Source organism: Xiphophorus hellerii, chromosome 22, assembly GCF_003331165.1.
Source record: "Xiphophorus hellerii strain 12219 chromosome 22, Xiphophorus_hellerii-4.1, whole genome shotgun sequence".
In the NCBI taxonomy this organism is placed as follows: Eukaryota; Metazoa; Chordata; class Actinopteri; order Cyprinodontiformes; family Poeciliidae; genus Xiphophorus; species Xiphophorus hellerii.
In genome coordinates, this window is record NC_045693.1 from 29,111,178 (window position 1) to 29,138,472 (window position 27,295).

The 27,295-nt window shown below is 38.6% G+C and overlaps 3 protein-coding genes across 7 annotated transcripts in view; 2 read left to right on the top strand and 1 right to left on the bottom strand.

Moving 5' to 3' along the window:
• The first annotated feature begins 167 nt into the window (after positions 1 to 167).
• On the top strand, positions 168 to 5,305 carry setd4 (SET domain containing 4). Of its 3 annotated transcripts, none has more exons than XM_032553176.1 (13): positions 168 to 287; positions 1,124 to 1,211; positions 1,288 to 1,383; positions 1,515 to 1,552; positions 1,815 to 1,903; positions 1,981 to 2,217; positions 2,395 to 2,454; positions 2,524 to 2,653; positions 2,867 to 2,933; positions 3,354 to 3,432; positions 3,783 to 3,863; positions 4,509 to 4,632; positions 4,707 to 5,305. In XM_032553176.1, exons 2-13 carry the CDS (start codon positions 1,136 to 1,138, stop codon positions 4,959 to 4,961), a joined length of 1,332 nt encoding a protein of 443 aa, XP_032409067.1. In that variant the 5' UTR covers positions 168 to 287; positions 1,124 to 1,135; the 3' UTR covers positions 4,962 to 5,305. The 3 variants fall into 3 exon arrangements, with proteins under 3 accessions (XP_032409067.1, XP_032409065.1, XP_032409066.1); XM_032553174.1 differs by having other exon boundaries at positions 169 to 287; positions 2,759 to 2,933; XM_032553175.1 differs by having other exon boundaries at positions 184 to 287; positions 1,127 to 1,211; positions 2,759 to 2,933.
• A 210-nt stretch (positions 5,306 to 5,515) lies between these two features.
• cryzl1 (crystallin, zeta (quinone reductase)-like 1) lies at positions 5,516 to 13,925 on the bottom strand. Of its 3 annotated transcripts, XM_032553177.1 has the most exons (13): positions 13,727 to 13,925; positions 12,868 to 12,945; positions 11,900 to 11,972; positions 11,733 to 11,777; positions 10,781 to 10,849; positions 8,903 to 9,036; positions 8,709 to 8,820; positions 8,562 to 8,582; positions 7,425 to 7,523; positions 7,223 to 7,338; positions 7,019 to 7,124; positions 5,723 to 5,768; positions 5,516 to 5,615 (listed from the first exon to the last, which is right to left on the bottom strand). In XM_032553177.1, exons 1-13 carry the CDS (start codon positions 13,790 to 13,792, stop codon positions 5,519 to 5,521), a joined length of 1,062 nt encoding a protein of 353 aa, XP_032409068.1. In that variant the 5' UTR covers positions 13,793 to 13,925; the 3' UTR covers positions 5,516 to 5,518. The 3 variants fall into 3 exon arrangements, with proteins under 3 accessions (XP_032409068.1, XP_032409070.1, XP_032409069.1); XM_032553179.1 differs by lacking the exon at positions 12,868 to 12,945; XM_032553178.1 differs by lacking the exon at positions 8,562 to 8,582.
• Positions 13,926 to 14,763: 838 nt separating this feature from the next.
• Positions 14,764 to 27,295, top strand: part of itsn1 (intersectin 1 (SH3 domain protein)) — a 61,558-nt gene continuing 49,026 nt past the window's right edge. Inside the window, 6 exon segments of the mRNA XM_032554133.1 lie at positions 14,764 to 14,935; positions 22,990 to 23,049; positions 23,816 to 23,908; positions 24,088 to 24,151; positions 26,283 to 26,446; positions 26,944 to 27,141. Of these exon segments, the coding sequence (XP_032410024.1) occupies positions 23,022 to 23,049; positions 23,816 to 23,908; positions 24,088 to 24,151; positions 26,283 to 26,446; positions 26,944 to 27,141 (547 nt within the window). The 5' untranslated portion in view covers positions 14,764 to 14,935; positions 22,990 to 23,021.

The following is a 27,295-nucleotide window of genomic DNA, read 5'->3' on the forward strand; positions in this document are numbered from 1 at the left end:
CTGGAACGAGGTGGTTTCAAAATATATATTTCTAACTTAGTCGCAAGTCAAACACCACCTAGTTCAACCGCACATGACACACGACTTGTAAATCGTGGAGAAAATGAGAAATATTCGTTTTTGCGTTCTGTTCGGTCCGAAGCGCGTGAGCATGCGCATTTTAACCGTGTGTCGGCGCTGATGGCGGCCAGCAGTACTGCGCAGCTTTACCACGCATACCCGGAAAAATAAACATGCAAAGAACCTAGCAAAGCATGGATAGAAAGTCCAACATTGTTTCTTGACCAGTAAGTGTTTTATTAATGAAAACTCAATTAATTTAACTGCATTTATGAACAGTAGCTGTTAGTGTCCGTATGATATGTTATAAACCAACACAAACTGAGACGGTTTTCATTTAGAAATTTGAGCTCCAATTATATGTGGTGCTGTTTTTGTGTCTCATAGCTTAACATGGACATAGCATACGACTTAATCTAGTCACATTAAATATTAGCGCAGACTAATGAAGCATACCATCCCTATAATAGACCCAAAGGCAGAAAAAATAAATGTAATTGTTAAGAGTAATCCGAAAGTAAGTCTAATCCCTGGAACATTTGAAAAGTGATGTAAATAAACACATCATAATTCTCATTATTTCGTCCTAGAAAGAATGTTGCCTTTACATGAAGTGAATAAAACAACCTCGGTTTATATAATAAGAGAAGATTTCTTAAATATGATGCTAATCTGAAAGAGTACATACAGTAATGGTCAAAACCAGCTCGCATTATCCTCTCTGTTCAGAGCGTGTTGGGGGGCAGCCATGTTGGATTTCTGCCAGACAATCCTTTAATGGCAGTGTTACTATATGGGTGGTTTGAGCTGGTCAGGTCTAAGTCCAGCAACGTAAATAAAGGACAGTAATATAGCCGGTAGATCTAACGAATGACAACAAATAATGTTTGGTAGCATTACATTTAGCAGGACAGTTTTGTTATTTGGTTCTGAGTCGCATTCATTCTCTGTCTGCACACTGACCTGTCAGACGGGAAAGTGAGAGACTTTTTAACTCTTTTAAAATATGATGAACTTTAGTGTAAGTTTAAAATGTAATTATCATGCTTATTCTTCACTTGAGCTGGTGGAAGCCATGAAAGGTCGCAGTGGTAGAGCTGGAAGAACTGTGAGAAAGAGGAAACGGAAACGTGAACAATCCGTCCGTTCAGGTAGGAAAAGAGTCACTGCAGTAAACTGATTCATCACAGAAACAGAAACACTCTTCATTTCCCTCTGATGTTCCAGTCTCTCTAAGTCATCAGCCGCAGTACATCAGGCTGATGAGGTTTCTCCACCGGAGAGGATTCAGCTCAACGCTGCTGCAGCCTGTTCTGTTCTCTGGTACTCCTGGCTGTTGGATGAAGTTTTATTTTATTTTACATATTAAAAGGAGAGCTTCAGAAATGTATTTACCTGTTGTTTACAATGATGCAACCTGACAGTGTGTGTTTGTTTTCATTGTTTTCATTCAGACACAGGCAGAGGACTGCAGACTCTCCAAACTATAATGGTACTATTTTAATATGTTTGTAATACTATAATTTCCTTCCTATTTAAATAGTCTAGAACAATTTCACATGTTTTCATGGTACAACCTTAAGATGGGGTGTTTTTGAAGATAGACTGAGACGAAATATGTTCTAATTGTCAAGTAGAAGAAAAACGATACATGACTTCTTTTTCTTCAGCCTCCTAAACAAACAGTTGCCTTCAAAAATCAGCTGATTAGTGTGGAGGACCAAAACTGACACAATTAAAATGTTGCTCATCAGCCAGGGGAGCTGGTTGTTTCTCTGCCAGAATCCTGTCTACTCACAACTTCCACCGTTCTCAGTAGCTACCTGGGAGAGTACATCAAGAGGTAAAGATGCAATATTGCTAACTTTGTCATAAATGGGGGGATTTTATTTGCAGTTTGAATCTTTATCTTGTCTGTAGTTGGAAACCCCTCCTTTCTCCTCTCTCGGCGCTTTGTGTTTTCCTGGTGTGTGAGCGCCAGCGTGGGGAGGCCTCTGATTGGTTCCCGTACATCAACGTGCTGCCCAGCTCTTATGCCTGCCCCGCATATTTCTCAGACGAGGTGGTAGACGTCCTGCCGGCCGGCGTGAGGAGGCGGGGCTTAGAGCAGAGGGAGGCGGTGCGTGAGATGCACTCCTCCAATCAGGAGTTTTTCAGGTGAGTTGAGCTTCGTTTTCTGTTCAACTTTGGGATGCTTGATTTCGCAGTGTGTGTTGGTCTATACATGACATCCCAGTAAAATACATTGGTGTCTGTAGTTGTAGCGTGTTAAAATGTGACAGTTAAAGGAGTATCAGGGGTTTTGCAAACATCTGTGTTTGTTGATCTGTACAGGACTCTGCAGCCAGTTCTGAGCCGACCCACAGAAGATGTGCTGACTTATGAAGCTCTGAGGTACACAAACACACTGATGGTCACCAAACCTGGTTCAGTCTGCTATTTCAGCTGTTGTGGCTCCTTCAGGTGGGCGTGGTGCAGCGTAAACACGCGCTCTGTCTTCATGTCCCGGCCATCCAGCTGCTTCCTATCTGGACCTGATACTTACGCTTTAGCTCCCTTCCTGGACCTCCTCAACCACCGCCCTGATGTCCAGGTAACGCAGACATTTTCAACATGAATCACTTTTGATTTCATGTCGATACTCGTTTTCCATCTGAACCATATTCATTGTTGGGTTTATATCATCTTTTCCCACCAGGTCAAAGCGGGTTTTAATGAACAGACAAAATGCTATGAAATCAGGAGTGTCTGTGGTACACTGCGCTATGAGCAGGCATTCATTAACTATGGTTCCCATGACAACCAGCGCCTGCTTTTGGAGTACGGATTCGTTGCCATGAATAATCCACATAGCGTCGTGTATGTGGAACCAGGTAAGTCGTAAACATCAGTAGAAGGTCTGGGTGTAGTCAAAGGTGTAGTCAAAGTAATAGGTTTTGTATCGGGGTGCACCAATAAATCAACCTTGATTTCTTAAATTTTGGGTGATCAGCTAATACTTGCCAATCAAACCCATCACAACCACTGATCTTATCAACCTCTGCAAGTATCTGAAAATCAACTACTGAGGGATTTTTTTGCTATATTTAGTGACTTTGTAGACAAAAACATCAGTATTGGCCAAAAGGTAAGTGATCAGTTGGAAAAGTACAATCGGTGCACCTCTACTAGTTTTGTAGTCTGCTAAGACAATGTTATAATATCTTAATACATATAATTAAAGTAAAAGTTCTTAATGGGATAAATTTTGCGCAACATCCTAAAAATGCTAATCTTTTACTGTGGTTCCTCAGACTTACTGTGTGACATTTTAAGAGGTGAGAAGAGTTTGGATCAGAAGATGAAGTTCCTCAGAGAGAATCATTTCCTTGAGTAAGTCTGTGCCATAAACGTTTCCATGTTTCATGGCTACATTGACTTGTTTAACTGGTTTACATTGTTCCATGAAAAAACTGTAACTCACCCTCCTATGAAAGCAAAACACCGACTCTGACAATTTTTTTAAAGAATTCCACCAAAGTGGGTGGAGCAGCACTGTTACGGTTTTAGATTAAATATTGCCAAACTAAACAAATGTAAACAAAAATATTAAATTTTGCACAGAAACAATAATACTGAACCCTAAATAACCTATTTAGACAGTAAACTTTGAAGAAGCAGATATTAAAACTATATTTTTTTTATTTAACAAACTTTCATTTATTTCTCGTCCTTCCTGACAGGAATCTCACCGTGTCCAGTGAAGGTCCCAGTTGGAGGCTGATGGTGGCTCTCAGACTGCTGTCTCTGCCACAAACACTGTAGTATGATGACCTTTTCATCTGCCAAACAAACTTCATCCCACAGGGTGTTGGTGCATTCCTAAAAAGTCTTAAATTTATGTATCTAAAATTAATGCCTTGAAATATCATAAACTAATTTTTAGAAATGAATTTGGCCTTAAATATGCTAATAAAATGTAAGACTTCTGATTATGGCGTAGTCTTACATATACTATGTAGATGTTTTTTCCTTTGGACTTTTCTGTTGAACGTTTGAGTCACTCACAGACATCTCCATTGCTTTCTGTGACTCAAAGTGGTTGCAGCTACTGGTAACTAGCTGCTAATATACCTTTGCTATATATTTATAGTTAGCAAAGGTAAGTGATAGCTAGGTTTCACTTGCCAGTGATAGAAGCAAGACACTATCTGGCTTTCCTGCATAGGTCATGGGTAAAAAAGCTACCTGGATGTTTTGCCTCTACCATGGGTAAGTGATAGCTAGCTAGCTTTTTTGCAACATAAGTCTTAATTTTCATTCATAACAGTCTTAAAAAATCTTAAATTTGAGTTGATGGAACCTACAGAAAATCTGTCAAAACAAATGTGGTCTTTCAATCACAGTTGATCAGCTTTCTTCTTGACCCAGCTTGTGTGATAAGTTTTGGTTATATTTGTGTTTTTCAGCCACCTATGGAGGTCAGCGCTGCTCGGTCAGGTTGTTGATGAAAAGACAGAAGTGAGAAGCAGCCAGACAGCCAGGACGTTATGTCAACAGCTGCTGAAAGATACACACATAGCTCTGGATAAGGTGCAAATAAACACATATCAATGTATTTCCTGGAATAAAAATGGGACTGAAATGTTTTATCTTTCTGTGTTTAGATCTCCCAGCTTCTGGGTCAGTGTGGGGGGCCAGTCAGGGAGCAGCTGGAGGTGGTGAGGGAACTGCGCCAGGAAGAGAGGAGGATCTTGGAGAGCTGTGTTACAGCTCTGAAAGACTCTGTAACTCTAGAAAAAGAGACGTCCTCATGCAAAGCAAACGTTGGAGCTGATGAGCTGACACCTTACCGGTCTTCTGTTCACACAGCTGCTGTATCATACTTCTTCCTGCCCACAAAACTGCTAAAAAGACATTAAAAGTGCCGGTTTGATCCAAAGATTATAAGAAATAGTGGTGCACCAATTGCAGTTTTCTGGACGATCACCGATCTTTACAAAATCCTGACCTGCCAATTCTGATTTGGCTGAAAAGTTGCTAAAAGTCTGAAAATCAGGCACTAAGTGTTTGGTTTTGTGGATACGATCAGTTTCTCATGTAGAAATCGGCCGATCGCCAATCTCCCAAAATGAATGATATATGGGCCAATTTAACGGTGCACCCTGAAGAAGAAACATCAGCCTCCATCTGTGGACCTCCATCACAAGACATCAGAAATTCTTCGAAAGTGCCTTTCAAAAGTATTCATATGCCTCAAACATTTTTTAAATAAAATTTTTTGAAAGAACGTAAACAAAAATTTTCCTACAGTAGACATTACCGCCTCTAATTTTTCACATGCAATCTTATTATGTTACCAACATAGTTTAAACAAATATCCAGAACAAAAGATGCATTTCTTTCTTGGAATCTTCATTCCCACTGTGAAGTAGGTAAAAAATTTGGACCCAGAACTGAATGAGGGGTTTTTTCCCGCCTAGAGCTGAACGACAGCCTTTTTCTTGGGATGACGCTGGACAGTCTCCATGGCAACTGTGGCTTCATAGAGAGGAACAGCGTCCTCCATCTGAGGTCTGCAGGGAAGAGAAGCCAGATGTGATTATGTTGAACATCAGTCAATGTTTTCTGATATTTTATATATCGGGATAAAACACACAAATGGCATGTTTTTCAAAGTTACCTGAGAACTCCAGCTGACATCTTCTCCATAATGTCTTTTAGAATATCTAAGAACACCTGTTAAAGACTTTATGTACAGCCCAAGTCAGAAGTTTACATATGCTAATTATTAATTTTTGGCCTTTAAGAATTCAGTTGAACAGCTTTCTGAGGGTGGAATGCTTTCACGAGAAATTCAATCTTTTTGCTTTTTTTTTTTCTCAAACAGGACCTAGCTTTTTAGATAAAATCCACAATAAAATCAAACTTGTGAAGCTAATTATTGTTTTTAACTTTAACGGGTTAAACTTTCTATAATACCCCCTGCAAAGGTATGAAAGCGTACATACTAGCATGCAAGCATGAGCAGATATAAAGAAAAAACATTGGCGAAAAGCGTTGTGTTATTTAATCCTGTTCAGGTCAGCACAATTTCTGATAAGGAATGCGAGTTAGTGTTTGCAATGAAGAGGAAGCTAGTGAGGTGGAAACTAAGGGTCAAAAGCGCATGTGTGTTCGATGACATGCTAAAATCACAGCGCTATCTAAGGTTGTCTTTTCCCCAATCAACATCCAAAAACAGCCATCTTTCAGGCAGCGGTCTTGTGTAAACGTGGCCTGAGGTTGGTTGTTGTACAATCCTTTCACTGTGACCTGCAGGTCACACTCTGCCTCCATTATCCACAGTGTTCCCTAATGTTCAGTACTCTGCCACCTTCTCTTCATTCTTTATATACTACCCCTTGGACACATTATCCACCAACATGGTCTTATGCCAATGACACACACGTCTACATCTCCACCAAATCCATTACTCTAGCCATCATCACCAACTGCCTGACTGATATCAAACTCTGAATGGACACTAATTTTCTAAAGCTCAACAGCAACAAAACAGAACTACTTATTACCAGTCCAAAACCCCTACTACGATCTTCCTCTCCCTCACTCCACCACTCAGATACTTGGCCACTTCTTAATAACTTCAAGATTCAACAACAGCAATAGCAGTAACGTCCTTCATGGACTTCCCTGTATGCATCTGCAAGACCTGCAGTATATCCCACCTCCCCACCCCATTGGAACTCCTCCTCTAAACATCAGGAACTCTGACTCTCTACCTACCTTCAAATCATTACTCAAAGCTGGCCTATCCATCATAATCCCCTTAAGTTTCAACTACTATTCCTTGTAAATTTCTATATAATTTTGATGTATTATTATAAGAGAATGGTTCAAATGAATCATTAAAAGCTCTAAATAGTTATGAGATGAATGCAGATGATGAGTAGAGGCTGTAGATGTGAGGACAGGATACGGAGGTACCGTCCTTGCTGAGCCGATGAGGTCGTCCAGACCTCAGGGTTGAGGAAAGACACAGAGGCAGATTTTAAATGTAGTAACCTGCAGTCTGGAGGATCCAACTGCAGACAGAACAAACATTTCATAACTAACATGTTTATGTAGAACTTTAAAGTCTAAACTAACAAGAGCTGCCTGGATTTGACAGTAAACCTGTTACCTGCAGGTTTTTGTGGGAGGTGACCCAGTGCCCTCCCACTCCGAGCACACTGATGATGTCATGCTTATGGGGGAGTAATTTCTTATCCTCCTCCTCTTCGTCTCCGTGGAGACAAACTTTAAAGAAAAAAGGCCTATGTTTCATTATTAAAATCATATTTTAAACAAAGACATGGTCATCCTGAAGAGAATTTTCAGTTCACCTCCAGAATCCACAACTATATCCACTCCCAGTCCTCCCGTCTCCTCCAGAACCACCGACAGCAGGTCCGATGATCCGTTATGCACCGGAATGACTCTGGCTGTATGAACAAAAACAGAACCGCATAAAACACTGAACCACTCTGGCTGATTCTACAGTTCAGAATTCTCTATACCCAAACATTTTGACACCAATGTTTTGATAACGTTTGCATCCATTTTCCTGCATTATTGTTAGATTATAGTTAATTTAAGTATGAAAAAAGCAAAAACAGGCAATAAAAAAAGAATAAGAAACTTTTGGCTATAAAAGTTTACCTGCATACAATATGCGATTCTCTCCACATGGTGGCAGTAAAATTTACATTTAGCACTATTTTCATCTCTGGGCTTCATACATAAAATACATATTAGGCATTTTCAACAACTAACTTGTTGAAAATAAAACAAGTTAATGTGTCAGAAGACATGAACAAAAGGCACACCATTAGTTTTGTCAGACATGAGCAATCCAGTAGAGAAGCAGGCATACAGGTACATCTGAGAAACATTTGGATATTCTGAAAACCGGCAATATTTTTGTTCCTCATTTCAGAAAATGAAACACAAATTTGATATAAAGTAAATCATTTCAAGCCTTTATTTGACATAATTTTGATGACTTAGAAAAACAAAAACTCCAAATTCATTGTTTTGGAAAATTGTAATGTTACATAATGATAATTTACAAAAGCTTTTTAGATGCTTTTGTAAATTATCATTACATTATAATACATAATATAATATAATACATTATAATATCATTATAAATTATCCTAATTGTTGGCTTGATCAATGTCAATGCCAAAGAAGCTGGATAGTCACACAGTTCTGTAACTAAGCATATTCATGGAAAGTTAAGTGGAAGGAAAAGGTTTGGTAGGAAAAGAAGCATCAGCAGCAGGGATAACTGCAGCAAACATCAAAATTACATTAAATAACAGACTGAAACATTTCACTCAGTGTGTAATAAGTCTATGTTAACATAAAAGTTTAACTTTCTAAAAATAAAGAAAAACTATTGAACTATTTTACAAAATTCTAATGCTTTGAGATGTACTTGTAGGGTTTTAAAGCAAAAGACAGAAAAATTATCTCACCTACTAAAGGATCTTGAATGCCTAAGGAAAATATGAAGGAGAGAAAAGAACTGAAGGAAGCAAATACACAGCTTGGAAGTGAAGGAGGAAAATCAGCAGTTGACAGCGACAGGAGGTGCGGTCGTCAACGCGGTGGGGGATACAAACCTACGCTGGGCCGAAGCTGCTCCAGGAAGGCCTGTTTCTGCGGCGAGTGTGACGTGGTGAGAACCTTGACTCCGTGGTAACAGGCCAGCTGGACGCACATGAGGCCAAAAGACTTCACAATTACAGGAGATGAGACCGTTACTAAACCATATCGCCCCAACAACGCAGGTCATCCTCAGACTGACTATACATACGCTGGACCCATCCATCACCAGGAGTGTGTGTCCAGCTGCCATGCGGGCGTGTGTGTGTAGGGCAGTGTAGGCACAGACGCCGTCACGCAGAGCTCCCGCCGCACACAAAGAGCTGAGCTTCTCTGGCTTTTGAACTGCAGAGAACAAACAAAAATATGCAGTTTTTACCATGCTTTGCTAAGGTACTCACATCCCTTAAACTTTTTTTCTTTTTTACATACTCAATCATATTAGGAATTTTTTGTGGCTGAACACGAGAAAGCAGATCATTTTAAAGTGGAAGGAAAATAATGCATGGTTACATCATGTTAACACCAGATGCTTTATCAGTCCTGAGCTACTCTATGTATGTAACATACCAGCTATCATTAGCATTTGTAATTAGTTTACATCATATTGGTGCTATTTTGGTTATTGATTTTACCTTGCAGGAGTACCAAACTGAAAAAAATAAATGTGGATTTTGAAATGCAGAGTGGTATTTAACTGTGTCATAAAGTTTTAACTATGTGAAAGTAATATCAGCTGATTGCCCTGTGTCATACCAATTAGTTTGTATTATAAATGTTATTTTAAACATATACATACATTTTATCATGTTAGTTTGGTGCTTTTGGGGCCCTCTGGTGGGCCTTGGACTGGCACTGCATGGTGACATACACACATACTCTTTCCAGTTTTGAATATTGGATTGAGATTTGTTCCTTGGTCTTCATAATGCTGTTCTCTAACAAACTTTTCAGGCTTTCACAGAATAGCTGGATTTATACAAAGATTAAATTGGACTCTATTTACCACTTTGGTGGCTTCTGAAAGCAACAATTTTTAATTAGGGCAGTAGTGATCACTGCTAACTAAAGAGTTAAGTTCTGCTAACCATAAACTATTAACCATAAAAATTAGTTGTACTAACCCTAAAGCTCTATGCCAACAAACAGAAGCTAGTGCAACAGTGCTAAACAAACATGGTATTCAGTGAAAGCTGGGTTAAAACTATACCAGTGCAGTAATTAGCAGAAGCTAATGTTAAAGCACTATACCAACACAGTATTTAGCGAACACCAACGCTAAAGTGTTTCAAAGTATGAGAATGAATGACTACTTGAAAAATTCTTAACAGACGATATCCAAAACGTAAACACTGATGTCCAGCTTATCTCAACTCAAAGTTTGTAAAACAACCAAGCACTTTAGAATTTATTCAGAAAAAAATATTTAGGGGAAGTTTAGTGTGCTAAACATTTTCAAAATTAGCAAAAGCACTAAACAAATAAATTAGCTTCACCTACACTGCTCATTAGCAGAAGTGTGCCCACCACTGATTCAGAAGTGTCTGAGTGTCCTTATCCATATGCATTTGATAGTAATGCAGTAATTTATGTTGGTCTATCACATAAAATCCAAATAAAAAAGCACTGAAGTTTTAGTTGTAATGTGACACAATGTGAAAAAGTTCAAAGCATGCTAATAGCTTGCAAGGTACTGTTTTATGACAAGCAGGATTTCTGGATGTCTATAACAGGTAGAATTTCCTTAATAATAAATGTTCCATTTACAGACACCCTTTCTCAGGTACTCTATCTGGAAGTGCTTGGGTTATAATATCTGATGTCTCAGACTGGATGGAGTCTTTGGACTCGAGGTGCTTTCAGTCTTCTGTCAAACCGCCAGCTGAGCTTCACTTTAGATTTTAAAGCACCAAGAGTGCCAATGAAAGACAGACGAGGAACAGTTTCATAACATCCATTTATCCCACCGCCTTTGAACGCAGCCAAGAGAACAATTTGGCAATTCATGTATAAGCTGACCTCCTCTTGTGTTCTTCTGACTGCTTAAAGCAGATTTAAAGTTTAAAAAAAAGTTCATTGGTGCATTTACCTATATAGTACTCATCTATGTCAATGACTTCACAGAGTCCAGAACAAGGTGAGTCCAGAGGAAGAACTCCTGGAAAATGAAAGGAGGAAAAATTATGACTAAAAAGTAAACTCAAAAAACAAAAACGACAACACTACACAGGAAACTAAAACCAAAATGTAAAATGGCCTATTTTGTTTTTAGAATAGAATATGCTTTATTGATCCCCATGGGAAAATTGCTTATTAGTTGACAGGCTACTCCATCCAAGGTGTTAAGTATTAATAATAAAAATAGAACCATAAGCGATAACAATGTCTAAAAACTAAAGTATATAAGCTGAACATTAAAAAGATTTGTGGAAAACTGAATCCTCAACAAGAAGAACTGGAGCCGCAGCAATCTTCTACAAAGGCATCACAAATATTCAGATGACACAGAATCATTATGAATTAAAGTATTTAATTTTTTCAATTATCTATTTAAACATTTACATAAATAAATGTTATTTTTATAGGTTTATTGAGAATAAAACAGCTGGTTTAGCTAAACCAGCTGCAGTGCAGACTTTGGGTAGGAGCTAAATGTGGGAGGAGTCAAATACTTGAATTTCCATATAATCTGCTTTTGATTCCCTTTTAACGCAGTTAACCCCTGACCAAACCGCATTACTTTGAATTCAAATCTGTAGTGATGTACAATACTGCACATTTTAGATCCAATTCGATATGAAGTGAATACAGGGCCAGTATCACCGATCCGCTAACATGGTTTTACTCCCATTTAATTATTTTTGTTAAAACCTTGGACAGATGATGGACAAATAACATAGTAACATTATAAACAAACAATAGAAAAACAAAAGTGTGCATTTTGTCCTAAATAAAGTATTAAAAAATCATATGCTATCATTTTCCCTTTTATTCCTCACCCAACTTTAACAGGCCAAGTTTCATTTAAAAGCATTTCTCACCTACAACCTCGTCCTCTGGCTGAAAGAAGGTCACTTTGGGTCCAACTATGGAGGAAAAAAAACACAGACTGAGCAGTTCAATTCGTGGACAGAAAGCTCCCTCAGATCACACATATGTGTGTGTTTGTGTATAATGTAAGATTTGCTCAGTAAACACAGTTTGATACCTTGAAGGACGACGCCTGCCACCTCTCTGCCAACAGGAATGAAATCCCTCTGGATCCCCACTTCCTGAATCAACTTGAGGGAGACAGATAAGTTACTTTACTGCTGATTAATTCAGTCATTAATGGGCAAAGAGTAATAACAAAAAAATGTAGAAAAACAAAGTAATTGACATCTGTTAGGCACCAAAGGAATACCAAGCAGTGTCACTTATTTTTCATCTTTCTCCTAATTGATGAATGAAATAATTTCAAAATTGTTTTTTGTATTTGTTCAGCTAATATTTACTCAATATTAACATTTGTTTTATGATTAGAAACATTTAAGTATAACAAAAAATAGTAAAAACAGAAATCTTTATGGGATCAACCACTTTTCACTGTATTTCAGTGAATGAAGTCGGAATGGATCTGTGAGGATTTGGATTTGGTGTTTTTCTCAGTTTATTGAGTCTCTGTGTTGCCACGGCCACCCCTTGATTGTTCCCAGTTGTCCCTCATTACGCTGATAACTCCTTGCGTATTTAACCCCACCTGTGTCACCTGCTCCCTGCCAGATCCTTGTCATATGTTGTGAGTCTCTAGTTGTGTGTCCTGTTCCAGTGTCTGAGTTTCCTTGCCTCATTGCTCACTTGTGCTGCCTGGACCTCTGTTCAACATGATCACCATTAAAACCATCAATTACTCTACAATCTGGGTCCACTGCATCTATCCTCCACCACTGATACAGCAAATCACGACAGAATCATTCTTATGTTTTGTTCCCCCTATTTTTCTTTGGCAAACTATGATCCCAAAACACAATAACATTTAAAATGCATTCCTTGCTCTCAGCAAGGGGTGCAGTCTGGTTTGGAGTTGTGTGCACTTGGAGAGAACAAACATTTATCAACAAGCAAGTTTCCACAAAACGTTTTTTAAAAAGTAGCTTCTCATCCAATACTTTATAATTAGATTTTTTTTTTTTTTACCTTGAAGTCTAGAGGGCTGAGTCCACATGCTTTGACCTTCATTCTGACCTGATGGCTGCCTAAAACATCTGGGAGAGTCTGGAGAAAAACAGAAACATCCCAGTTAAAGATGCTTGTTGTGATCAGACAATAATAAGATACCTGTTTATCCTACAGTGACAGTGTGAAGTCTACATACACTCACCAGGGCTGTAAAACTTAATTTGGGGATATCAACCTTTTTCTTTCTTCTTACAGATTAAATTATGTAAAAATAATACTGCCACAAGCAGAATTGTACTAAAATTAAAAATAAATTAGGAGCCATAACTTCAATTTATAGTGACTTTATACAGTGAAAAATATACATACACCCCACAGTAGTATTTGGTTTAATTTTCCTCATCAAGTTGCAATAGCCATTGACAAGCTTCTAGTATCAATCAGCTAATGAGTTTAAATATTGGTAAAATAACAAATGCTAGTTTTAGAAATTTTACAGTCTTAATTGAATAATTTGCATTTAACTTTCTCAGCAAATGTGCCAGTAATATTTGTTTTGATTGTTTAGCTTTTTCGTTTAATATAATTTTTCACCCAAATGCAAAACAACCCCACACCATGATGCTCCCACCACCAGGAACATAGGTTAGAACAGGGGCGCCCAAAGTCGGTCCTCGAGGGCCGGAATCCTGCAAGTTTTAGTTCTCTCCCTTCTGGTACCAACAACCTTTTCAACATGTCAACGTTCTTAGGCCTTCTAACGAGCCATCACTGGATCCAGGTGTATTAAACCAGGGAAGGAACAGGAACAACCAGAGCTTTTTAGTGCGCTGAGGTCTGGATTATTAATAATGTATGAATTTAAAGCCCAACTCACCGTTTCCTGAATTACAAACTTGGGCTCAGCGTCGCCCTCTGCAGCTCGGCCGTATAAACCTTTCATGTCGCCCCGAATTTAATTCATGAACAGAAACGTCGACCAAAATCCTCCAGCTTTATCTAAATCAGAAGAAGAAAACACAGTTGCTGTTTATCAGGTCCTGTTTGATTTGATCAGCTGATCTCTTCTTCTATTGCGGTGGCAAACTAAAGCAATGACAACACCGCCCTCTACAGGAGAACGCCACAAGTACAATTTATTGATGCATTTTAAACTTCCAGGAACCTTTAATAAGCTATTAATAAACTTCAAAAATATTTCCCGCCGTTTTGAAACTGTAGAACTATTTATTTTTATACATTTCGAGCCTTTCCATAATGTGCATAGTAAAGACAGACAATTTCCACCCCAACTTAATAAATACAAGTGACATTTGGCTGCAGATCATCATATGTGTGAATCAGAAGATGGACTAACTTCAACCACACTACCTCAACATTATGAATATATTTGTACTCACCAGACACAGGAAATCAAATGCTTTCAATAACTGATCAATGGTGAATGTGACCAATGTGCTGTAATTGTAATAGTACAATTACAAGTCCAATTATTAAATTCTCTCCATTTTTTATTCCAAGTGTCAGTTAATAAATTTGCGAATTTACACAGAATAATCTAATTCGGCGTTTTCTGTATAACACGGTACGTCATATGTGCTACTACATACATAAAAATTCACATTGCAGCTAGAATAGAAATCCGTCAATCAACATTTTCGGTTTCTTATTAGACCGAAAATAAACTAAAACTTACCAAGCCTTTTTAAAAAAATTATTTTGTTTCTGTATCCATAAAAAGGATATTTTTCTGGGTTTTGTTTAGGAAACAACGGACTTAAGGAGCGCTTCTAATCCCCTTGTTTTACCATATTCATATGGCACAGGCGAAGTCAAGGCTCTCGCGATATTGCTTAATACCTTCCAAAAACCAAAAATCAACGAAGTCTCGCGATATTTGCATGGCGTTACCCCATTTTCCAGCTGTCCCTCACTCGGTCGGGATTTCTGAACCACGGGAGAATCACCGGAAAGGCTTTTGGTGATAAACCGCCGCATTTTGGGAGAATACAACACAATTTATGGTTACACAGACACACAGAGAGTTACTTTCTAGAGCTTTTAAAGATGGAAGCTGAACTATGAGGTAAGTAGAGACTGTAGAGAGTGGCTGATGTGAAAGAATGTCCCTCAGCGGGCTGAGCTTAGCCTGCATGCTAATTCTACCGATAACGGTCAGTTGGCCAGTTTCTCTTTTACTACAAGGCGTAGTTTATTAGTTTAAACGCTAAATTGTCATATTCGCTGTTTTAGGTCGTGCCTGATATATATGTTACGACGAGAACAAGATTGTAAAGCGCTAACAGTCATGGAATTAGCCACTATGCTAATGTAAAATCACTGCATCTCCTCTGTGACCCCCCTAACACTGACCGGAGTTACTGATGGCTAACCTCTGGCTCGATAATGCTCGGTCCCAATAGTCTCATAAACTGACCACGTTACCCTATTTAAGAGGGAAAATGTGTGGACTTTTTCAGAAGATATATTGTCTGTGCTAATCCTCCGTTCGCAAACATAAATAATGATGTTAGTCTCAGCTGTCAAATCCAAAGAAAGCTCCGAAAACCTTTTTAAAACCAAAAAAGCTATTATAGGGGTTTAAGACCATTTGTGAATCGAACTGAATAGAAAAGAGGAGGCGAGAATCCGTTCTGGTACTGTAAACGCTCCCCCCTCACAAGAGAGCTGGGTACACTCCCTTTAAGCCTCACCGATGTGTAACTTCATCGGGTTCATGGGGGATAGGAGGCTTACAAAGCGGAGTCGGTCAGAGCTGGTCTCCATGGTAACGCGGATGCTGACAGTTCTGTGGAAGGTTGGGGGGCAGGGTGACAGGGTCCCAATCAACTAGACGTGGGACAAAGAGTTTACAATGTGAAGCACTGCTTCACCACTGCATTGCTGTTGATATATATTTTTTAAAAATTATAACTATTGCCACACAAAATTAGAAATGCACCGATTAGAACTTTGTAGCTCATTCCTCTTAGCTTTCAAAATACGCTCATACGCATCCTGCTATAAGCAGCCATCGTTATTTATATTAAGAGTAGAGGCAATGTCACACCGTGTGTGAGGAGCAGTTGCTACAATGGTTAATACTGTTTTGCAAAATGAAGAAAAAAATATTTCATTTCAAACGCTCTTCATCATCTTACTTTAACTATTATATGATGAGAATAGCTTTCAGACTATATTTATAACACACTTGGCACCTTTTCTTGAAATAAAGTGAAATGACGTCAGATTTATATAGGACTTTTCAAGTGGTTCTCAAATATACTTTACATTACTTGTAAAGCATCTTTATTATGTGTAATGAAGCATGAGGAGTCTCTGGAGATATTCCCAGAATTTCTGAGATTGAACTCCCTTGTTCATATCAGATTAGTTCATAGATACTTATAAATCCTGGAGGAAAATTAAATGGAATTGAAGTTTGTAACTCATATTATTCATTAATCCTTAAAGCATCCTTAAAAGTCTCAAATTCATGTATCTAATATTAATGCCTTAAAATGTCTGAAATTTATTGAAAAAAGAAGTTAGCCTTATCCACAGGTCTTGAGGACTAGTTAAGCTCGTATATTTTATGAGGTTTTAATTTTTCTTGTGGGACTTTACTGCTACTCAAATCTTTTAGTTGAACACAAATATATTCACTGCGTTCTGTTACTCAAGGCGGTTGTATCTACTGCTAACTACCTGCTAATAATTTGCTAGCTTTTTTACTCCGTTATGGGTTAGTGCAAATTTATCACCAGTTGGCTGGACGATGTTTGTCTTGACCATTGACTCACTTTGTTGGCAAATCCAATTGATTTATTTGTGGTTTTCTTTTGTACATTTCTTTTGTGATACATGTCTTAAATTTTGTCATGGTGATCTTACAATATTTTAATGTTGAGCTGGTGAAACATGCAGAAACTCTGTTATTGTGTTCACAATAACAGGTTTTCCATAACTGCTGTGATCCATCCACTTTCAGATAAGTCACGTAGAGTGCACTTCATCCAAGGCAAAGGATCCCGTATAATTATGATTGAAAGCAGCTTTTGGTTATCATCTTGGCAGTGTTGCAATATTGATATAAACTATCTTCACAATCGCTGGTGACAGCCCATCACGCACATCCTGGCTTAAAAGGGAACTTCATACCACAGCATGACTGGTATGAAGTCATGCTTCATACCATGATGTTTGGTGGTAAAGAAGGAAATACAAATTAAAAGCCCAAATACAGAAATTGCATTTTACACACTAAATATCCATTAGAAACTGGAAAAGAGAGCTACACATTTTAAAATGTTGGAAAATTTAAAAAAAGAAATTTAAAGAAAATAACAGAACACAGTTTTTTAATCTGGTATTTTGTATTTTCCTCTGTATAAAGATGAGAAAAATCTTTTGGCCAATAAGGGAAAACTCTCTAAACAATGCCTTCCTAATTCTTGCTTAACTGAAGTTGTTCTGCAGTCATGGCAGTTGCTCTTCTTTATCTTTTTTTGAAGTAGGTTTTACTTTGTTCTCCTGAAATCTGACTTCTTGTGGTTGTTTTGACTTTTCACTGATGGGCTTGGCAAGGCAGTTGACTGACATTTATTGGATTTTAATCCCTTTTTTTTTTTACATACATCCATGAATAAAGCCTGAAATGATCAAAGTGTCTTTTTCGTGATGTTATCATTTGATAGTGCTAGAGCATGACAACAATTGGCTCGTTATTCTGTAGCACATTCTATAATAAATGTGTTTTCCATGGAACTTGAAACATCCACATTTGCTGATGATTTCTTCCTTTTAATTTTTAAAGGAGAGAAAAGAAAAATCTGGAATTGCATAATTAGTTCTCACATTTCTTTAAGTTAGATTCAAATCAAAATTATTTTCTAATAGGAAATTCTCACTTGAAATGATTGGATTTTATATACAAACATGTTTGTTTTCCCTTAAATCAGGGCTGCATGGTATCAAGAGACTATCACTGAGACACTGCTGCTAAAAATTGCAACAACAATAATGTTTGTGACTAATTCCAATTTTATCTACTGATCTTATTTATCACCACAAAATTATGAAAATAAGCCTCTGTCCCCTTTTGCCTTATACCATTATTGCCAACTTTTTGCAATGTTTCCGACCCAAAAAAATCGGCATCGGCCAAAATCAGAATCCGTGAGATCGGTTGGAAACGGTGGTCAAATCAGGCTTTTTAAAGATCAAGGATTGGCCACAAAGCTGCTAATCATCGATGGCTGTTCTGCACCCTTATAAAGTGCAGAACAGTTACTAGAAGATAGAAGCCTTGATGAAGCAATCCAGATTGCTTTATTATGAATCAAAAAAAAAAAGTCTTCATTCATACAAACTTTCACAAATGCCTCTGAGTGTTTTAAACATGCCAAAGCCCGAGGTGGCACAGTGTAGCACAAAGCTAAAACCTATGTCAGCCAGTCAGATTTGTCCTAAACACCTATCACTCCCAGTTAAGTATTAAACATAGCCCCACAGGTTTATTTGTGTGGACAGATGTATAAATTTAACTTGTTTTAAACAGCACATTATAATATAAACTCAGGGTTCTCCCCAGAAAACTTGCTATGCCCAGTGGTAGGGGCTCTAGAGCAGTCATCCAGGAGTTCAGTTGTTTGATCCTAAGTTACTTTATTTACTGACGTTGTTGGTGTTTAGACCTGTAAAGGCAGGCATTGGTGCAGAGTTTTGGTCAATAAAAAAACACACCTCCCTATGTGTTCACATACTGACCATATTATGTTGCCACTGCGATTCATTTAAGTTATTTAAGAGACTCTTTAACATTGTTACTGCTGTAGAAAAATAAACTATAATAAATAAACAAAGTGTAGGCTGGTAACTCGCCAGGCTTATGATACACTGAGGGAAACCCTGAAACTAGACAATGTTGATATATAAGTGCATTATTTGTTTCAAAAAGTAATGCATGGGGCCCTAAATCTCAATTTTCCATGTACACCTGTAAACACAAATGCAGAGTTTTCTCTAATCTCCACTTTGGTCTGAGTTTTTATAAATAATAATTTTTAATGATTTTAAACTGAGTTTTCATGTGGCTGGAAGGCCAAATTACATAAAAAGGTATTTGTTTTCAAAGATATTCAGCTGTGTGTGAACTCTGCTTGAGATGAAGCAGTTGTGCTTCTCTGTCATGGCTGCTGTCAGGTCATTAGCCCGATGTGTGTTTGTCAGTCGTCATTTGACGTCCAGTGTATTTCTATACCTTATCTTAATCTGCACACTTTCTTTGGCTTTTATTTTGGTTATTTCTGATCAAAAATGTCGTTTTGATGCCTGAGAGGGAGTCATGAAAAGTGCTGGCAGTGCATGTCTGGATCACACACTTCCTCTCGTTTTCTTCTTTTTTGTCTGAAACAGTTACACCCTTAGTGCCATCATCAGCTTCCTGTGGAACTGAGGATGGGTGATGAAGCAGGTCATGGGGTGAATTGAACCGCTTTGTGTCGTTGTCTCAGAGCAACGGAGTATTGAGTGTGAAAAACTGAATGTGGGTGATGCAGGTATTAATATACCAGCAGTGTTATAAATAAGCCATTTGTATAAGAAACAATCAACAAATACATCCTGTGTAAGCTAATATATATATTTTGTGTTAATCATACATCAGTAATATTTGACCCCAAATCGCTTGCTGTTTTTCCTGTCCATTCATTTTTCAGATTGTCACTCCTGCTTATTGGAGAGATGTTTTTAAGGAATTTCAGTTTAGTAGAGCAAGAAAACAATTGTTTTGTTCCTAACTTGTCTAAATTCATTACAAATGAAGAATAATTGAGGGGGAAGAATATAAACAGGGCGAGAGAAAGGACAGTCGTCTTTTGTGTCCTGTTCTGACAACTGTGTGTACACAACAGACCTACTATGCAGTAACATCCCTTTGCTCTAATTATACAGACTAATCCCACAAATACAAGGCGCTCAGGGGAAACAGAGCATTAAGCCTTCTAGTACACATGTGATATACCCACAAGAATGTTATGCATTTTTTGATGTTGGGACTAGGAATGCTAGTTATCAATTGGGTTAATATAAAGTCGATTGATCTTGTCGATCATTTGATTAGCGGCCATTTTCTTAAAAACCAAATTTTGCAGCACATCGGCTGAATGAATACTATTGAGGTGGAATGCCATATCATTTAAAAATAAAGAAAAATAAAATCCAATAAATCATCAAGTGAAAAAGACAAACACGTCCAAAGCAGACAAATCGTTATATTTCAGGGTTTCCCTCATAAAACTTGCTAAGCCTGGTGGTTGGGGCCCCAAACACCTGGCAACTCTGCTGGATTCAGAGGGACAAACGGGAAGATTTAATTTATGTTGCATTAGTAGCACTTTCATTTCATGTCTATTGAGCTTTAATAAGCGCCACAGACACTGTTTTGGTTGCACAAGTTTTATGGGATACGTTTTTTAGATCTCCACATGACTACGCACATTATCTCTGGCTGACTTTAAGTAGACAAAACATTTGATATGGCACAGTTTGATGCACCATGTCACAGCAAAAAAATAAAATGAAATAAAAATAAAACTAGGGACTTTAAGGCGAGGGCAAAAGCTCTTCCATGGGCTGAACCACTGGTCCACTAATGCACAGTCTGACAGAGAACTCAAACTTTATCAGCACACACACAGTCAGTGTGTTGAGACCTAAACGCAGACCCCATACATAATGCTTTGTTCACAAAGATATATCATCCTCATTGCACACTCAACGCACACCTCTAAATGCAGAGCTATATTTGAAGTTCGCACATTTAGCTTTGCTAGCAGAGCAAAAGTGGTGACTTTTAAACTTGGCTCATACCTTGATAGAATCTCCAGGAAACTGTTCTCACAGGGGGTTGATATAAATATCCATAAAGGTGAGCCAATTTGAGTGAAAGGAGGCGTGCGCGATCTGTGCCAACATAATCTTCAGAGATCAAGCAGAGGCGCCAGTGGTGTGATTGGTTCTCGTTCCCTGTTCAGCGCTTTTACAGGGAAAACCCTGTAAAGCTTAAGATATATCTTGTGTTAAAGTTGACAGGGCTCTTACTATCAAATTGTTTGACACATCGAAATGGCAAATAATTTTATACATGTAGTTCCTTAGCAGTACATTAAAAGAAAGTCTAAGCCGATTATATAATCAATTGGGACTAATTTTTCTCTGCAAGCTCTGTCAGATCAGATAGAAAACATCTACAAACAGCAATTTTTAAGCATTTCTACAAATGGGCTTTGACTAGACCACGTCAGTGCATCAAAATACTTTGATGAAACTCATTTCATTGCTTCATCCTGCAGGAAGTTAAGACCCAATCCTTGTCTCAAGTCTCTCATCCATCACTGTGTTTTTCTACTCCCTTATTTTGCATATAGAGTATGAACATAACTTTTTTTACTCTACTTTTGTCTTCTGAAAGTAATTTGCATAAATATCTCAGCATCTTTTCTGCTGAGTAATTTCCGTATCTTTAAGTTTCTCTACTGCTGCATAAGTAGAAATGATCGCTCATGCTTCTGTCAGGTATTGCGTAAAAGTTGACACAAAAGTCAAGTTGTTCCACAAGGAGCTCAGTTCTTTGGAAAGAGATTTGGCTCGACTTCTCACTAGATTTTGAAAACATTGTTGGTGAAAATTAACAAACTTGAGCACTACACAACTTTCTTAATGGTGTTTGGTAAATAAAGGCTTTATGTGATTGGAGGATTACTCCTGTCTCCAGTTCTTCCCAGTAAGGCGGTGGCCTGTCATTGCTCAGCTGCTCAGTTGCTGAGAAAAAACAGGAGCCTATGTGTGAGGTGCTCTGTATCTCTCTGACCTAGTTCCTTTGGTTACTTTGTCCCGCCACTCGGATGATAATGGGGAGCATAAAGACACCCCGCTATTCACCCCCAAGAGGGCCAGAAGAAACGGTCACCTTCTCTCCCACCCCGCCCCATAACATGCCATGTGAGTCCGGAAATGGCAATGGAATTGCTAGGATAAGGAGATATACAAATGTTATATGGGATAGCCTTTCAAGCGATTTGTGATATTGCGCACACTCATGTTGTCATGACAATTGTGCAATTCAAATTGCTCAGTTAGACACCATTAGTGGCAAACTGATAATGCTGTCATTAGCTAAGTGTTGTTTTCCTTGTAAAACTCAATAAAAGCCACTGCCTGTTGCAACGTTGCTGCTCTGCTTCGAGTGGAAGAAGGCAAGCCTGGAACTGATTAGCTGGTTAAACAGATGCACTGTAAGGGTTGAAGCATGGTTTTAGTTCAAAATATTCAAGTCTCTAGTCTTTGCTTTGTCCAACAGAAAGGCTCTAATGGAGGTATCCCTTGACCAGCAGTGGTAAACTTGTGTCCTCATACCTTTCTGTCAGATGTAAATCATTCCGCATTTGTGAATGTGAAGCAGAGTAGTTTTGAGCGTGAGCATCTATGAGGCAGTGTGGCACAAAAAGAGGGTTTCTGCTCTGTCGACACACAAGCAAGAGCACTAAAGAGAAATTCCCAACTGAAGCAGAAAAAAGACATCCGAGTGGAAAATGAACTCTACACTGATGCTGAAAAAAGGATTTCTCCTGACTGAGTTTAAAAGCTGCATCAGCACCTCATTCTTTTTGGTACTTTTAACAGAATGCTAACTAAGTTAGTAACTGCAGACGTGCAGATGTGAGCTGGTGGGAGTGTCTGACAGCCTAACCTCTCTCACGACAGAAAACAAGAAGACAGTAATTGATTTTTAGCCTTTACTGAGGTAGATCAGATCGGATAGGATCATATATGAAAACATAATTAAATGAGTTTAATAATAATAATGCTATTTACAACATTTATTCATGGAAATTTGTTGATTTTGATACATAGACTTATGCAAAAATCACAACTCCGGTCACCTCTCTGACATTTCGGTAGAGGGACTTTAAGCTGTATCAAAGACATTACCACATTTTCCATAGTTTTGAAATTAGAATGTTTTAAAATCTCAATATACGTTGACCCCGTATACCGCCCCTTGCCTTGTACTAATGAATTGTTGGAATTGCATTTAAATTTTTAAATTTTTAAAAAAAATTTGTTTTGTTGTTCTAGGCGTTGTGTATTTGCTGAAGACTGAGTGAACCATGGCACAGTTCCCGACTGCTTTCACAGGTCAGTATGTGTGTAAATATGACCCGGGGCACTATAAGGGGGTAAAAATGAGGACTGAATTTTAAAAAATATGCTGAGCAAGTAATAGACTTTGCCATAACTACTTGTAGTGTCATATTTCCTGATTTTGAAATATTTCCTGAACTTCTGCCAGGTTTAGTCTTTCACTTTAGCTCGGAGAGTCAGATTGGGACGAAATCAGACAGAGCAGTATTTCTAAACCTCTGTGTTTGATATGTTTGACCATGAACAGAGTCGCTATTCATCTTTAAAACACATCTGAGTCGGCTTAGAGTAACAAAACCAGTGATGCTAAATCATATTAGCATTTGAAGAAATAGTTTGAATGCTTTGGATGTAGAATGTGAACACAAGTTAGTCATTTCCTTTTTTGTTTTCTAAAATTGACTCAACATGAATCTCTAAACATGTGGGTTAGAAATGAAAAATTATACAGGAAGTCGGGGTTTAAGGGAAGCATTTAAAGTGGCTGAATCCTGGTGTGAGACTAATGTAGCATCTAATTTAAATGGCTGATGTATGGAACATTAAGACTAATAGTTAGGCTGGTCATTGAGGGGAAAACCTTCAACACCAGGTCAGTGTAACACTGCTTCTAGGTCTGGTCTTTATAGTGCAGATCTGATTTTACTGAATAAGAACTGAAACTTCTGACTCACACATTTCTCACATTCCAGCCTTTTCACTGGCATTGCCCTGCCCTCTCAGACTCTAATCGTGTGTGTGTGTCGTATGGGTGTGTTAGGACAAGACGTGTTTCTGATCACTCCGGATGAAAGAGCCAAACATGATCAGCAGTTTCACGGCCTCGCTCTGTCTGCTGGGGGTTACATAACAGGTAACGAACTGTCCATCACATTCGGACGTCTTGAAGGTGTATTTGTGAGCTGAAATAAGGCCATAAAGAAATCGTAAATCTCCTTTACTGATATTTCCCAGCTGATTTACAGGAATCATTTTGTTTTTTTTCTTCTTTTGCTTGCTTTTGTCTCACATTTTCTTTCTGTTTGCCGTTAGGTGACCAGGCTAAAAACTTTTTCCTTCAGTCAGGGCTGCCCCCGCCCATCCTGGCCCAAATATGGTGAGTCACGAAACCCAAAGGAAGCTCTTAGCTAACACTTTGACAGATAATCGCAAAATCAAATCATCAATTTCTTGTTTCAAAGGTTGTTTAGAATAGCAGCTCTTAGAGTTACTGTAATATTACAATATTACAGTTGTAATACACTGCCTGGCCAAAAAAAAGTCGCCACCTGGATTTAACTAAGCAAATAGGTCCAAGCCTCCTATTGGATAAGTACTGCATAGGCGATTATCTTTCAGCTGGCAACAAGTTATTTAACCCCAGCTGATGCAATGAGTAACTCCTCATTTCTTAAACAACCATGGCATAAGACACATCCTGTGGTCGTGGAAAAGACGTTAGTCTGTTTAAGAAGGGTCAAATCATTAGCATGCATCAAGCAGAGAAAACATCTAAGGAGATTGCAGAAACTACTAGAATTGGGTTAAGAACTGTCCAACGCATCATTAAAAACTGGAAGGATGGTGGGGAACCACCGTCTTCCAGGAAGAAATGTGGTCGGAAAAAAATCCTGAATGATCGTGATCGGCGATTACTTAAACGTTTATTCAAATCAAATCGAAGAAAAACAACAGCAGAACTCAGGAGTATGTTTAATTGTGAACGCAAAAGCATTTCCACACGCACAATGCGAAGGGAACTCAAGGGGTTGGGATTGAACAGCTGTGTAGCCGTAAGAAAACCTCTAATCAGTAAGGCTAACCAGAAAAAAAGGCTTCAGTTTGCTAGGGAGCATAAAGATTGGACTCTGGAGGAATGGAAGAGGGTCATGTGGTCTGATGAGTCCAGATTTACCCTGTTCCAGAGTGATGGGCGCATCAGGGTAAGAAGAGAGGCAGGTGAAGTGATGCACCCATCATGCCTAGTGCCTACTGTACAAGCCTGTGGGGGCAGTGCTATGATCTGGGGTTGCTGCAGTTGGTCAGGTCTAGGTTCAGCAACATTGTGTGCCCAAAGAATGAGGTCAGCTGACTACCTGAATATACTGAATGACCAGGTTATTCCATCAATGGATTTTGTCTTCCCAAATGGAACGGGCATATTCCAAGATGACAATGCCAGGATTCATGGGGCTCACATTGTGAAAGAGTGGTTCAGGGAGCATGAGACATCTTTTTCACACATGGATTGGCCACCACAGAGTCCAGACCTTAACCCCATTGAGAATCTTTGGGATGTGCTGGAGAAGGCTTTGCGCAGTGGTCAGACTCTCCCATCATCAATACAAGATCTTGGTGAAAGATTAATGCAACACTGGATGGAAATAAATCTTGTGACACTGCAGAAGCTTATTGAAACAATGCCACAGCGAATGCGGGCTGTAATCAAAGCTAAAGGCGGTCCAACAAAATATTAGAGTGTGACCATTTTTTGGTGGTGACTTTTTTTTTGGCCAGGCAGTGTATTTAACAAACAATAGTTACACTAATGACTAACATTATGAACTGGAATCATTAAAGAATCATGTTATAATGTCATTCCCTCATCAAAAACACATCTGGAGTGTTGCTTTGAATTTTTCAGGTATGTTTGAAAAATCCTTCAGACTAGCCAGCAGCAATTAGCAAACACCTGGTGGAACTGGGCATCTGCTGAGCTCATTATTGGAACTACTTCTCAGTGAAACGCTGATTAAAAACTAAAAGGGTTAATAGAGCAGCCATGTTGTGATGACTTCCTGAAGGCAGAGTTTCAGAAAGGAGCTTCTTAAAGAGACAGAGACCCAATTTCAAGATATTAAATTATGAAGTCAAATTTCTTTTAAGTCATATTTGATAGCTTTTTTATAACAAGTGAATGTAACATAGTTACTTGATTGTACTATAAAATGGCACCATGTGCCTGGAAAAAACATAATGATGCCCTTTTAAAAGCTTCTATAATAGGTTAAAATATCTGAGTGCAGTCATTCAATCTTCAGTAACTTTTGCTTTATTTTTCTGCTGGATTTATTTACTCTGGATGGAGTGAATCTTTTACATCGTTAAGCATACTAACAGATTTTAGCTAGCAGCTTAGCAGATTTCGTTCTTTTTTTTCTAGTTTTTCTTTTCCACCCCGAGTTGTAAGAGATTTGAAGTTTTATCATGTTTGTGTTTTAGTAATTGTGTTTCCTCTGAATGTGCAGGGCTTTGGCTGATATGAACAGCGATGGCCGAATGGATATCCACGAGTTCTCTATTGCCATGAAACTCATCAAACTGAAGCTACAGGGTCACCCTCTGCCACCAACGCTTCCTCCCAGCATGAAGCAGCCGCCGCCACTTTCCTTACCCCCACAGGCCAGCTTTGGTGAGACGCACATGGGAAGATTTTACTTTTTATAATTTAACTAAACCCTTAAACCAACAATATTTATTTGCAGATAAGTTGTATAATATTGCAGATAAGTTGTATAAATTCAGTCTTTACTGTGCAAATTGTGAGATTTTAAAGTCAACTTGTTTGGCCCAAAACCATCCCTGTGCTGCCCTCTTTGGTTTGAAGAGTGGCTATTGCCATTGAGTTTTCCTGCTTGTTACAAATTTCACAGCTTGGTCAATGTCATACAGCCAGTGTGTTATAGGATAAAATCTTCCCACTCAAAGACACAGGTCCAGCAGACGATTTTCCCAACGTTTTTGCCTTTCATTGTTTGTATGTTTAGAGAGACAAAAATGTAATTCAGGGTTAGTAGTAGTCTTTTTCTCCTTCCAACCTTTGCTATGGTAACAAATACTTTAACATTTATGTGTAAATATTTTTTTTGTCATTAAAGTAATCACATGAGCTGCTGTGTTTTCTCCCAGGCATGCCCCCTATGGCACCCATTCCGACTCCCATTCCAGCCCCCCTCCCAGTTGTGCCCCCGCTCCCTCTTCCTCCTCTTCCCGTTGGGGTGTCTCCTCCTCTTGTCTCTTCGGCTCCTCCGCCCCTTCCTCCACCCATCGCCAACGGAGCTCCTCCCACAGCTATGATGCCGCCCATCTCAGGCTTCCCCCATTCAGGTAAAACAGAAGAAAGCTGTTTTTTTATTGTTTCATGCCTTTTATATTTTTATAAAAGGCATTAAATCTTTTATAAAGCTTAATGCCTTATAAAACCGATTGTAAGACATTATAATCGGTTTTATAAGGCAAACCAGCAAAAACCGATTAACCG